This window comes from Mastomys coucha, unplaced genomic scaffold (genome assembly GCF_008632895.1).
Source record: "Mastomys coucha isolate ucsf_1 unplaced genomic scaffold, UCSF_Mcou_1 pScaffold15, whole genome shotgun sequence".
Taxonomy (NCBI): domain Eukaryota; kingdom Metazoa; phylum Chordata; class Mammalia; order Rodentia; family Muridae; genus Mastomys; species Mastomys coucha.
In genome coordinates, this window is record NW_022196897.1 from 53,016,108 (window position 1) to 53,029,732 (window position 13,625).

A 13,625-nucleotide genomic window follows, 5' to 3' on the forward strand; every position below is an offset into this window, starting at 1 on the left:
TCTTTCTTAAAGTCCTGTATCATCATCATGAGAAGTGATTTTAGATCTGAATCTTGCTTTTCTGATGTAATGATGTATTCACGACTTGCTATGGTGGAAGAATTAGGTTCTGATGATGCCAAGTAACCTTGGTTTGTACTGTTTATTTTCTTATGCTTGCCGAGCATCATCTGGTTATCTCTAGTGCTACCTGCCCATGCTAAATCTGACTGGAGCCTGTCCTTCCTGTAACCCTGGTTTTGTCAGAACTCCTCAGAGTCTAGCTATTTCTGTGATCCTGTGATTCTGGGATCCTGTGATCCTGGGCTTTTTAGAGCGCCTGGGATTGGAGCCTCCTCTGGTGTTGTGGGACTCACTGTGGAGTTTGTGCCCAAGGTCTGCTCAGGGCACTGGCCCAGACAGACCAGCTCTAGGAGATTTTTTAAATAGCATATCAAATTAAAGCAACGTTATAAATGTGACACTGTATTTGGAAATGCTACTTTCAGGTTAAAAATAAGTTTCACCAACTGCCATAAGCTCACTTCAGTTCTAGGAATTGTCTTAAGGAAGTAATTGAAAGAAAGATACCACAAAGAGGCACACCCATGGTGTTTATTATCCAGCTGTTGGTGTAGAAAGGAAGATAAATATTAACCTACAATGTCCATAAAGGAGTCACTACCTAAGAGTCCATTTATTTAGCAGGAGATTAGGTGATCCTCAGAAGGACCACATGAAGTGTGCAACTTCTATTCACTGACACAAAGAATGCCTATCTCAGCTGACAGGTTAGGTAGTCCTAGTTACTGTCTTACTCAAATGTTACTATGCTTTCTGAAAATATTTTCACAGTGTCTGTGTATTGTATGTATTGTTTCTTCCAGGAAAAAAATAAGCTTTAAGTGTAAACAGTATACTGAAAATCCATGGTGGGTTCTGCAACATGACTCAGTAGAGCAATGCATCTGCATCTTTTAATTTTTTCTTCTAGATTATCTTTGCCTCAGCATATTTCAATTAACAATTAAAATTTTGTCTCAATATTTAGTATGTATGTACATATACATATATTCTTTTTTCATATCATTATAGAAAAGTATAGTCACTAATAAATCCATTATGTCAAAATAAAATAAATTTCCAGATAACTGACAATATAAGGAGAAAGATTAGGATAGATGTCAGCACACATTTTCTCTTGGAATCTACCTACATAGTACCTACAGTACTGAAAATAATGAAGCCCTGACACAGAGAGCTGCAGTGTCAACATCCGTACTCTGTCCCTTAGCCCCTCCCACAGAAACACCTTAGGTTTAAGTGGCACCTTAGGTTACACTACACCAGCCTGCACTTAATTCTGAGTAAGAATATTAATGTGGCCCTTCTGCTGAATTAACTGAAAAGTAAGTACGACATAATTATTGTCATACAAAGTAAGACAATGGATCTGCCAGAGCTCCAATTTTTTGTCTCTTCTAAAACTGGCCTTGAAACCTAATTGCCAAACCAACAGCTGCTGGGAGGAGGGGCCTGGATGGAAGCAGTCCCATCATGGAAAAGTAATGCCACTGTAATAGGGCCTGTGGTGATGGTGCCCACTCTTTTGGTCTACCCTATGGGGAACAGACCTTCTTATTAGGAAAAACTGTTCAAGGGACCATTTTGGAAGAGACAGAGCCCTGACCAGATATCACACTTGCTAGTGCCTCCATTTTAGATGTCTCAGCCATTAGAATTGTGAGAATAGATTTCTGTTCCTTATAAACCATCAAGTCTCAGACTTCTAGAGTGTGGCTTCGAAAACAGCTTTCTATGTAGCCTAGAACTCATGACAGAGCCTCTGACCTCCCAAGTACTGGGATTATAGGTGCGAGTCACTATGTCTATAATGTCTCGAGTATTTGTCACAGAAACATAAAATAGATACTACCACAGTAACCCAGATAAATCATTCAGATCAGTAATTAGCATCATGGTAAAGCGTAAAGTCCTTCATATTAATACCTAAAACAGCCTAACCCTGGAAGTTACAAATTTGCTATCCTTTAAAAAAACAGAGCGCAGGAAGACAATTAAAAACTTGAAAATGTTTGACTCTTACAGCACGGCAATGAGGAAGATCTGGAATCCAGTCGCCCTGAACACTAGTCTGCAGGTTGACTGATGTCTGAACAAACTCATCTTCCTTCGAAACTGAGACACGTGGTGATGCTAATGAGAAACAAATGCTAGTCCTTGCCTCTTTTTTCTTCCTTATCATAAGTAAGAAAACCTTTTTAAGCATACATAGACAGTTAGACAGTCTCAAGACATACCACATACTGGCCTTGATCTGCCCAGTTCTACCTCCCCATTGCTTAGATTACAGAGTCTACCACCATGCCCGAATTAAATTAATTCCCAATTTAAAAAAAAAATTGAAAAGCACTAGGAATATAGCTCAGTTGTATAGCACTTGCTTAATCCTGAGTCTGTATGATGTTCACAGCACTGGTATGTGTGTGGATACATACATACATATACACACACATATACATATACACACAGAATAAAACAAAATGAAGTAGTTTGAATTCACTAAGTAGTTTTAAAAAAGTAGTTTGAACATTTATTTATAACTATGTACGTGTGTGTGTGTGTGTGTGTGTGTGTGTGTGTGTGTGTCTTTGTGGGAGTATATACACATGGAAGTTAGAAAAGGGCACTGGATGCCTTGGAGTTTTTTGTTTTGTTTTGTTTTTTGGTTTTTCGAGACAGGGTTTCTCTGTGTAGTCCTGGCTGTCCTGGAACTCACTCTGTAGACCAGGCTGGCCTCAAACTCAGAAATGCACCTGCCTCTGCCTCCCAAGTGCTGGGATTAAAGGTGTGTGCCACCACCACCCGGCTGCCTTGGAGTTGAAGTCTCAGACCATTGTAAGTCTCCTTATGTGGAGTTGAAGTCTCAGACCATTGTAAGTCTCCTTATGTGGGTGCTGGAAATAGAACCAAGATCTTCTGCAAGAGGTCTTGAACACTGACTCATCTTCCCAGCTCCCAAAATGCCAACAGAACACTTCTTTTTTAAAATTTTACTATGGTAGTATTTGAGTGCAGGAATGCAGGGGCCACAGCACATGTGTGAAAGTCAGAGGACAAATGTGAAGAATCAATTCTCTCTGTCTGTCTGGTTGAGGCAAGGTCTTTCTTCTTCTCTCTCCCCACTGTGTGCACCAGGGTAGTTAGTCTACAAACTTCTGAGTAATGCTCCTGACCCCTCCCCTCATCTTACCAGAGAGTGCTGGGATGGTAGCACTGAGCTATTGCAGCAAAGTGTTTAAGGGATATGTGTGTTTAAGGGATAGATGTCACATCCTTATGTTTTCACAGAGAGCATTTTTACGCACTAATCCATCTCACCAGTCCCAATCCTTTTTGCTACTTTATTCACTCATCCTGGTGAGTTCACAGACACACAGACAGAGGAGAAAGCTCTGAGGAGTTTTCTGAGGAGAGTCTTTCTTCCCACTGAGTGTGTTGTGGAGATTAACTTTGGTTGTCAGGCTCCATGGCAGGCTCTTTTACCATATGAGCCACCTCAATGCAAGATCATTGATCAATTTTGAAAAGTGTCCAGAAGACATTAGTGGAAACAGATGCAACAGTGTATTTAAATAATACAACTCAACAGAGAATTCCCAAGATTGCCAATTGTTGATTCTCAAAACGCAAGTCAGACGGTACAACTTACCTGTTGAAGCTCTGCACCAGCTATCTCTCAAATGCAAGGCCAGAGCCCCAGGCAGATGCCTGTCTCTTAGGTCCACCTCTCCTCATTACCTCTGACCTTGGCTCCACACTCCCCTTCTTTCCTCTGACCTTTAACTTCTCACACTCAATCTCCTCTGACATGGATTGCTGGCTATGCTTTTAGTGCTCTGAGATATCTGAAGCTGTTACCTCTTATTGTTAATGTTTCCCCGCCCAGGGTTATACCCTCATCATCTCTAAGTCTTTGTTCAAAAGCCAAATGTACTGGCCACCTCATCTCCAACTGCAAATTCATGCCCCTACTCCTGTCTCCCATTCCAGCTTTAATACTAGACTTATGACCTATGGTCTAGTTATACACTAGGTAATCAACTCATGCATTTCCTCACTGTTCATCTCTCTAAGAGAAGAGAAGGCCCAGGACATGTGGTGTTGGCCTTTTCTATGCCCTGCTTCTTTTCCAGCGATCCCTCACATATTAACAGATGAAAGAGAAACACTGCAGGAACAAACTCATAGGATCAATTGCCACAGACATAACACTGATCCAGAAATCAGGCCCTTCGGTAGAGAAGTTACTTCTCTAGCTGTGTGCCACACAGACACAAGTCCCTCTGATGTCTGACAATAGGACAACAAATACCATCTGTTGTGAGCTACTTAGTTTTGTTACATTTCACGTGTTCTTTAAGTTTTCAGACATAATTTCTTCACTTTGATTCCAACTCACCTTACCCAGCAGAGCGAAAATATCATTTCCATCTTGTAATCCCTCCTCAAAATACCGTAGGGCCTTTTTAGCGTAAGGTTCCTTCCCTCTTGTAATATCAAGCCAGGCTTTCAAAATCGGTCCCTGGAAGAGAAAGATCCTACTGGACTCAACATGAATTGCAAGAAGTTTGTCAGTGATTCTACTACTGCTGTCCTTCTCTAATTCTTGGATAGTAAATGACCATCATGATACCAGCAGCTAACATAGCTAGCACATGGCTCACTCTGTGAGCATGTGATGCCTCTCTTTGAATCCAGCCCCAATGAGCTAGGGTAGGACTAGAGATGACACCTTATGTCACACAGGATAAAAACCAAGATAAATAAATGCACAGTGATCTTCACAAGCTCTGCAATAGTCTAGTGAATTAGATCAATTGCTGGGAAATGAAAAACTGAAATCATGGATGTTTCTAATGGATTGGAAGATTTGAAGGATTTCCAAGAAGATATTTTGTTTTTAATGTCAAATAAAAAATGGAATATGGCCTGAGAGACAGGTAAATAAAAAGAAAAAGGGAAAAAAGGATATGCTCTAGCAATGATTTTTAAGATTAACTTACAGGCATTTAATAAAGGTTATTCTTACCTTCCTAAATATTCACCTGAAAATATCAGCAGATTCTCAACCAGTTCTCCTTCAACTAAGGAGACCACTTTACAATATGAATGGGTTTCTAAACTGAGTAATTGACAGCATATAGTAATAGCCCGTAAACCTTCCAAACTTTCTAAGCTGAATAATTGACAGCATATAGTAATAGCCCGTAAACCTTCCAAACTTTAGAACACAAAGCCTTCCTTCCTTTTCCTGAAGCTCACCTGCTATTCTGCTTTGCCATCACTTGAAACACAGCACACGTCAAGATAAACATGTCACCTCCCTCTACAGTCAGTGTCTTTGCTCAACACTTCCTCCTGGATGTCGAGGCACTGAGACTCCACTTGAGCGCATGCCTCATTATCTTTTTCTCTATGTGTATCAGCTGACAATCCTGGTGAGCTGTTATCAGTTTTGATTTGTACTCCTCTACTCTCTCAGTATCTTCTGCCAGAATACACTATTCTCTCTAAACTTTAGTTTTTGTCTAAATCAGTTCAGCCTACAAACTATTAAAATAATCTTCTTGATCTGTTCCGTAATAAAGTAACTTCCATTATTTAAAGCCCTTAAGGATTTCTCAATGTCTGTCAAATCATCTATAGACATTCATACCTGGCAATCATATCCTGTTATCTCCCTATGGTTTCCTTTTACCATTTCAATTAGTCTACTATCATTAACCTCATGTCTCATCAAATGTAGGCTCTCAAGGTCAGCAAAAAGCAGGTCTCTTCATCTTTCCCTATCATTTCCAACCTGGGGGGAAATACACCTCCTTTGCAGGTTTCCTGGTGAAACTGAATGCTCTGTGGGAGCAGGGATTGGAGGGTTTGTTGTTGGTTTTAAATGAAATGCTATTTCCTTTCTAAACATTTTCCCTCAATCACTTAACCTTACAGATGTAGCCTTTCTCAAAGTAATGGCTCGAACAGAATAGGCAAGTAATAAATGTCTCCCTGAGCACTTGATTTACATCTCCTTACAGCCCTACAAGTTCTTCTCAGAATGTCAGACAGGCATTTGATCCATGCTGACTCGCCATGAAAATAAGGCCTGCTCTCAAGTACAAATGGTACAAATGCGGTGAAACAAGAGGCAAGGGAGTGACACGGAAGGAAGGGAAGAGAGATGAAAGATCAAAGCGGGACACATTATCTAGACCACAGCTACTAGTGCAGCAACAAGAAACCTTAGGCTGACCACGTTATTTATGGTATTTCATATATAGTGAAAATATTTGTAAGTTAAACAAAGGATACTACTATTACAAGCTTCATTTAACATTAGTTTTAAAATAAGAAAACTGGTCACCTCGTTGCTATCATGTGGCATTTTTGACATTCTGTCAATATATTCTCTCGCCTTATCATGGCGACCAATGTGCCATAAAAACAGGCCCGCATGGTACAGGGCTTTGCGTCCCGCTTCCTTACGTTGTTCCTTCATTTTGGTATCTAATTCCAGGATAGCTTCTCTATCTGAGAGAGGAAAATAATATTAATCTAAAATAAAATTAAATCCCAGATCGTGTTTATGATAGGTTAGAGGACTAACCAGGTACGGAAGTTAGATATTTTCTCAAGGGCAGCATTATTAGAAACAAAACACACACTGAACATGGCATCTAAATACTGAAAGTATTGTTGCTTCATTTAAGCATGAGCCAAACGAATCTTAATAATGTCTTATTTAACCAGGTAAGTCCAAATTAGAAATACAACATTAATGAGTTTGCAGGTTTTAAAGGTATGAAAGGGTCATGGAGAGAAACTGAGGCTGGCCACCATGTGGCAAGTTCAGAGTCTTTGAAGAGAGCCCCGGAGAGCTATTGGTGAAGGCGTAGTTTAGAGTTTAGGTTTAGTGAAGACCCCAGCATTTTGGAGCTGCCAGTGCCATGGGATGACAACCAAGAACAGCAGCAGGGGTGGATGAAGCTGTGAAATGGCAGAGCCAGAGAAGTGGAACTGTCTAAGCCCTTGGGGGCCAGAAGATCATGAGTGAATTCCAGACACTGGACACTCAGCATATACATTGTTGAGGTTTTATTGCTCCCTCCTGAAGAAAGAAAGCAATTAACTTGTTTTTTAAGCTTACAGGAACCTACACTTAGGAGATCTTGGATATTTTAAAGTAACTTTAGCATTCTAGAAAGACACTTGAACTTGCTAAAGAATGTGGAATTTTTCAGATTTTTAATGTTTTTAGAGACCTTGAGTATTTAGAAGAGACTGAACTTTTAAAGTGTTTACATTTTTAAAATCTGAGGAACTTTTAAAAACTAGAATGTTTTTGCATTGTGATAGCACTAGCAATATTAGCTTATCATCTTGGGGACAAATGGGAAAAAAAGGTTCTAGTTGAAGAATGATGCTTTTATGTGTCAGGTTGACAAGAGAACCTGGCTAGTTTTTTGCTAGAGTCATTTAGGAATAAAAAAAAGTTAATTGACAAAATGCCCTTATCAGACTGCCCGTAGGAAAGTCTGTGGGATATTTTTTTGACCAATGCATGGTATGAGATTGAATGGGGTCCAGCCCATTGTGGGTGGTGGTACCCAAATCAGATGCTCATGGATGGTAAAAGAGTACACCAAATAATCCAGGAGGAACAAGACAATAAGCAGCACTCCTTCATGGCCTCAGTATCAACCTCTGCCCTGAGTTTGTGACATGACCTCCTTGGATGATGGACTACAGTCTCTAAGATGAAATAAACTACTTTCTCTCCAAGTTGCTTTTGGTCATTGTGTTTTGTCATAGTAACAGAAAACTAAGACATGGACAAACAAAAATCACTTGGAAACTTGTGGGTCAAATAGCCTGGAGTTCCTATTGTGGCAGAAACATAAGAAACTCTGCCTCAAATGGTGGAGGAGAGAAAAGTTGAACATGCCATGGTATGTATAAGCCCTCCCATCCCTGCCCCAGTGTCCCACAGACAGACAGACAAATAATAATGAAGTTCTTAAATTTAGAAATAAGTTTAAACTTAAGTTAAATTTAAGTATATTTAAAAAAATAATAAAAAGTCTATCGCTTCTTGGCCTTTTGGTAAGTGTAAGGGTAAGAAGTCGTGCATACAATCAGATTCTCCACCTTTGAGATTCACCAAGCACACTTAGTCATGCAGTAGCTGGGCAGTTTATGTCACTCCTAAGAAAGACAACTATATTACTTTTGTTAATGAAATGTATATTAAAAAAGAAAACCTCTGTAATATTCTAACAATGCCAGTGGTATTGTTAGGACTAGCTCTCAAACTACCCAACTCTGCAATCTAATTCTGAAGCACGTGTGTGTGCATAACTCACTACAACTCTTTTGTATCTTTGAAACATATTTAGCACAGTCCTAACAGAAGGTACATAACTGTTAACTTGTCAAACACTGTTATTTATTTATTTACTTATTTATTTTTATCTGTGTATGTGTGTTTGCCATGAAAGAGGCATGTGATACTTTTTTAAAGATAAAAAGTGCTTCTAATATTTAAAAACTCATTCTATGACATTCAGCTTGCTTAAAATATTTACAGTGCTATTAATTGTTACTGGAAATACACATACACATACACATATATTTTTAAGTTACTTATAGCTTGAATTCTCTTCTGTCTCAGCCATACCTTACATTACTTACTAACACAATGCAACTCAACTTTAAAGACAATTCCTTCCACAATATAACCATATGTCCCAACCATTACCTAGTTGTACATTCCATCCACAAGATAGTCATGAATCCCAGCTACTACACAGAACTTAAGTTCCTTCCACAATATAGCCTTATGTTCCAACTACTACCTCGAATTATGTCTCTTACATAATATAGCCATATGTCCCAACTACTACATAATGAAAATCATAATGTTACTTCCATAATACAGCAAAATGTTTCAAATGCTACACAATGACAATTTACTGAACATTTTTCAGGAGCTGTGTTCTATGGGAACTATCAAGGTCTTCTAGAAGCTTATTACATTTTCTAAGGAGAGAAACTGCATATTGCTACATCTGCATACAAACAATCTTGTATGTCACTGCTCTTTAGTTGTCTTTTTATTGTTTTGTGAAGCAGTTGCTAACATATTCACACACAGTCAGCTTCGTTAACTCAGATCATTGTTATGCAACATTGAAATATCTGTCACAGGACGTATGAAAGCACCATGAAACAGATGAATTTACACTCTGTCCAGGAAGATAAAACATTACAAAAGCAGCATAGAAAACTAAAAATCATTAAGTCAAAATGAGCAGAATATGGAAAATTTATCTCAACACTATACTTAAATACTGTACCTGGATTGGGACTCATTTTATGGACATACATCAGTGCCATCAGAGAACACAGTGACACGTCTTGTTTATTTTTAATGGCCTCGAACTCCCGAAGGGCTTCTTGAGCTTTACCTGGAAATCAAGATTAGCGTTTGTAAAAAAAAGAAAGAAAGAAGTATCCTTACTTCAAAGCTAGAATTCAGAGACTATGGAAGACATCTGCTGATGAGCACATACCTTCCATGAGTGTGCCATAGGCATGGTAAAATCGGAAGACTGGGTCGCTGCTATACTTCTTCATCCCTTCACTGGCAACAAGGAGCACATGGTGATAATATCTCTCTTGACAATAGTAATTAATCAGTGTCTACAAGGAAACAGTGGCTAATGGTTAACAGGTAGGTTAATATTCAGAAGTAGACATCAATCTTGGATAATCCAGAACTTAATACATTTTCTTCTTTGCTCTTTAAAATGTCATTAAAGTGGACATTTAATAAAAGGCTGAGACTGAAGGACCATGGGATTACTTGCAAGTCAGTGGTTTTCTTTTTCAGTATTTTCTTCTTTCCCCTTTAATTAGTTTTTTTCAACAATACTGGAGTTGGACTACATTTACATTTTACCTCCTTTGGCTATAATTTCTTAAAAATTTTAGAAAACAAAACAAAACAAAACAAAAAAAACTGTGGACCAAGAAAATGAAGAGGGCTAGCTAGCTGTTCTTAGTGTTTGCTATTTTTATTTATTTGGTTTGGTTTTGCCAACTTGACACAGACTCAAGTCATCTGGAAAGAGGGAACCACAGTTGACAAAATCCTTACAGCAGATTAGCCTGAAGGCAAGTCTGTGGGGCATTATTTATTTATTTTTTTGACTAATGATTGATGTGAGAGGCTCCAGCCCACTCTGGGGACCCCTGAGCAGGTGGTTATGAAAAATATACACATTTGTGCATATGGAGTTGGACTACATTTATATTTATATGCACATATGTCTATGTATGTGTGAGATCTATCTATCTATCTATCTATCTATCTATCTATCTATCTATCTATCTATCTATCTATCTCTGAGTTAGCCATGAAAAGCAAAGCAGTGAGCAGTGTTCCTCCACTGTGGTAGGTTGAATGAATGAGAATAACCACCTTAGGCTCATATATTTGAATGCTTGCTCTCTAGTCAGTGAAACTGTTTTGGAAGGATTAGAAGGTTTGGCCTTGAGAAGTTAGAGAAGTTGAGACTCTGGAGGTACCTTGTCTCTGTCTTTGTCTCTGTCTCTCTGCCTGTCTTTATCTTTCTCCTTCTCACTATCTCTGTCTCTCTGTGTCTCTCTCTTCCTCCCTAGGGGATTAGGATGTAAGCTCTCAGCTACTTTCATGCTCATGACCATGATAGTCTTGAACTCTAACCCTCTGAAAATGTAAGCAAGACTCCAATAAACACTTCTATAAGTTGCCTTGGTCATGGTGTCTCTTCCCAGCAATAGAAAAGTAACTAAGGCTGCTTCAGTTCCTGTCTCTAGAATGATTTCTTGATTTTTTTTTTGCCCTAATCAAACACAATGACCAAAATCAACTTAGGAAGGATAGGGTTCATTTCATCTTATAGTTTGTAGTGCAGAGAAATCAGAGTGCCATAGAGGAGTGTGGTTTACTGGCTTGCTCAACCTGCTTTCTTATATCACAGAGAACCACCAGCCCAGGACAGCACCACCAACAGTGAGAAGGGCCCTACCACATCAATCAAGAAAATTCCTTGGATACTTGACTACAGGCAATCTAACGGAGGCAGTTTTTCAAATGAAGTTTCTTATTCTCAGATGACCCTGGGTGTGTCAACTTGTCATAGTCAGGACACAAGCTGTGACAACTTGGGTCTACTTTTCTGAAAATGCATCTAAGGTTTAGCTGCTGACCTACTCAAAGAGGGAAGCCACACTCTCACCATCACTGTAACTACTGGGCTCCCTTACTTCATAAACAAAGGTGCCCTTGTCTGACTGCATCAGGACCACATGAGTAAGAAACAGGAGATAGGTGGGTGTAGACAGCTCTTTTACAGCCTGGATTCTGCAGAGCTAACCCTCCCCTTTTCTAGATCACAGTTATTCAATGTTCTCTAGAACTTCTGCTTTGCTCCCTTCTTGTAGCTTCTGCTTCACACTCCTTCTCCACTTTCTGAAGAGAGTGACCCATATTCCATATCCAAGACAACCACAACATACCTCAGCAAAGCAGTTTCTTTATCCCAACTTCTTCATGCTCCAGGATCAAAATGAACTAACATTATTTATTTATTTATTTATTTAGGTCTCAATACTCTCCTCCTTGACTTCTGTGCTTTGTGAAAAATGATTTGCAGACTACAGCTCTGAAAGGCAGTTATGTGGCATCACAGAGAGGACATGAAAAGGGGTTTGCAGCCCCATAGAAGGAACAACAATATGAACCAACCAGAACCCCCAGAGCTCCCAGGGTCTAAACCACTAACCAAAGAGTATACATGGAGGGACCCATGGCTCCAGCTGCATATGTAGCAGAGGATGGCCTAGTGGGTCATCAATGAGAGAAGAGGCCCTTGGTCTTGTGAAGGCTTGATGGCCTAAAATAGAGGAATCCCAAGACAGGGAAGTGGGAGCTGGTGGGTTAGTAAGCAGGGAGAGGAGGGATGGGACGGGGGGGGGGGGGGGGGGGGGGGGGGGGGGGGGGTTGTTGGAGGGATAAAATTTGCAATGTAAATAAAGAAAACATCTAATAAAAAAAGGTACAAACACATGGCCTCAAGTCTTCATCTGTGTGACACCTTTGCTCATATAGAAGCTACAGTAAAGCAAACTTACAGGTGGTTGTGAGGAGTACTTGATAATGTTGTGAAGGTCCTCGTCTGAAGACCTAGGAGTAAGTTATGTCAAACTCTGCTGCCTGGCCAACACCTCTCTCCTCAGCTCCATGTTTGCACTTTGCCACCTGCTGCCTAAACCATAAAACCAACCATAGTCCCCCACCCCCATCCCCCATCCCCACCCCCGCCCGCCATTTACGCAGTCCTGCTAATCAAAGTCGTCTTTAAGTGCATCCCTTGCTCTGGATTTCATATTACTCTCCTACCTACTGGTACTCTTGTGGTTCAAGTCAGATCATTTAGTCCAACCTACTTCCTTTTGATTTCTGAGGTAGGATCTCATAATGTAGCTCAGGTTGGTTCAAACTTGCTCTCTTCCTGCCTCTTTTGCCAGAGTGCTAGGAGCAGTCTTGTATCCCCATGCTCAAGGTCTAGCTAACATTTTCAGACTGTCTACTTTCTAGTACTTGGTACTGGGTAAGATGCTGAGAAGACAGTATAATCTATACTGTCCTATACTATACTATGAATCTATAAAAAGGTGCTGAGAAATGTTAGTAAGAGTGGTTACTGCCATGGAAAAATCTTGAACTTCCAGGTGAATTGTAATCTGAACACCAGCTGGGACACAATGCTATAATGAATGTGGGTGGGCAATACTTTGCTTTTGGGAATACAGAATACTGGACTCAGCTTGGTAACTGTGGGTGACCATGAAACTCACTCCTGCTGAGGACGTTAGAGCTGATTCTTCAATTTTAAACACATTACTCCATCTCCTCCACATATAACACTGTATTTCTCCTTGAGTATTTTTGAGAAAGGCCTGGGAGTATAAAAGGCAGAGGAAGAGCAATAATGGAGATAAGAGTGTGGGACCTGGGATGGGCGTGGTGATGGGTGGGGCTAAAGGCCAGCCCTTATTCTACAATAGTGTAGGAAACCAGAGTGATAGGTCCAAGGGTAGGTAGGGCAGGTCCAAGATGTATCTGGCTTCCTTCCCACTTGGTTTTGTATGGCGAGTCAGCTAAAAACAGTTGGAGAAGAGGGGCCAGGGAAAACCTTTCACAGACAAATTTTAGAGTTCAAGAAGATTTATTGGCAAATAAGGATGCTCATTCATTTAGGTACATCCACAGCTGCTTCCCAACGACACTGGAGATGGACAGAGATACCATCTGGCATTTTGTAGAGGGTGATTGCCACTCCTTGGTCGAGAACCTTGTTCTAGATAGAATAATGGAAAGGGAAGAAGGCAGGGTCAACAGTCTCAATTTAAGGACATGACTTGCTCCTGTGCTAAGTGATGAGAAGTTTAATAATAGTTTTATCACTAAAGTGGTTACAGAACTCGATGAATTAAAAAAAAAAATAAAAAGTAAAAGAATTGGA

At 39.9% G+C, this 13,625-nt stretch overlaps 1 protein-coding gene and 1 long non-coding RNA gene across 4 annotated transcripts in view; both read right to left on the minus strand.

Moving 5' to 3' along the window:
- Ttc21b (tetratricopeptide repeat domain 21B) overlaps positions 1 to 13,625 on the minus strand; it is a 74,781-nt gene that overhangs the window by 60,056 nt on the left and 1,100 nt on the right. For 2 of the 3 annotated variants that reach the window (XM_031370482.1, XM_031370484.1), the window contains exons 2-5: positions 9,627 to 9,756; positions 9,411 to 9,521; positions 6,419 to 6,585; positions 4,463 to 4,585 (exon numbers count right to left, since the gene is read on the minus strand). In XM_031370482.1, coding sequence (XP_031226342.1) covers positions 4,463 to 4,585; positions 6,419 to 6,585; positions 9,411 to 9,521; positions 9,627 to 9,756 — 531 coding nt within the window. Of the gene's footprint in view, positions 1 to 4,462; positions 4,586 to 6,418; positions 6,586 to 9,410; positions 9,522 to 9,626; positions 9,757 to 13,625 lie in introns of those variants that run through there. The other variant, XM_031370483.1, reaches the window with a different exon arrangement.
- Positions 13,310 to 13,625, minus strand: part of LOC116090253 — a 1,140-nt gene continuing 824 nt past the window's right edge. Inside the window, exon 2 of the long non-coding RNA XR_004118625.1 lies at positions 13,310 to 13,460. This is a non-coding gene — a long non-coding RNA (uncharacterized LOC116090253). The remainder of the gene's footprint in view (positions 13,461 to 13,625) is intronic.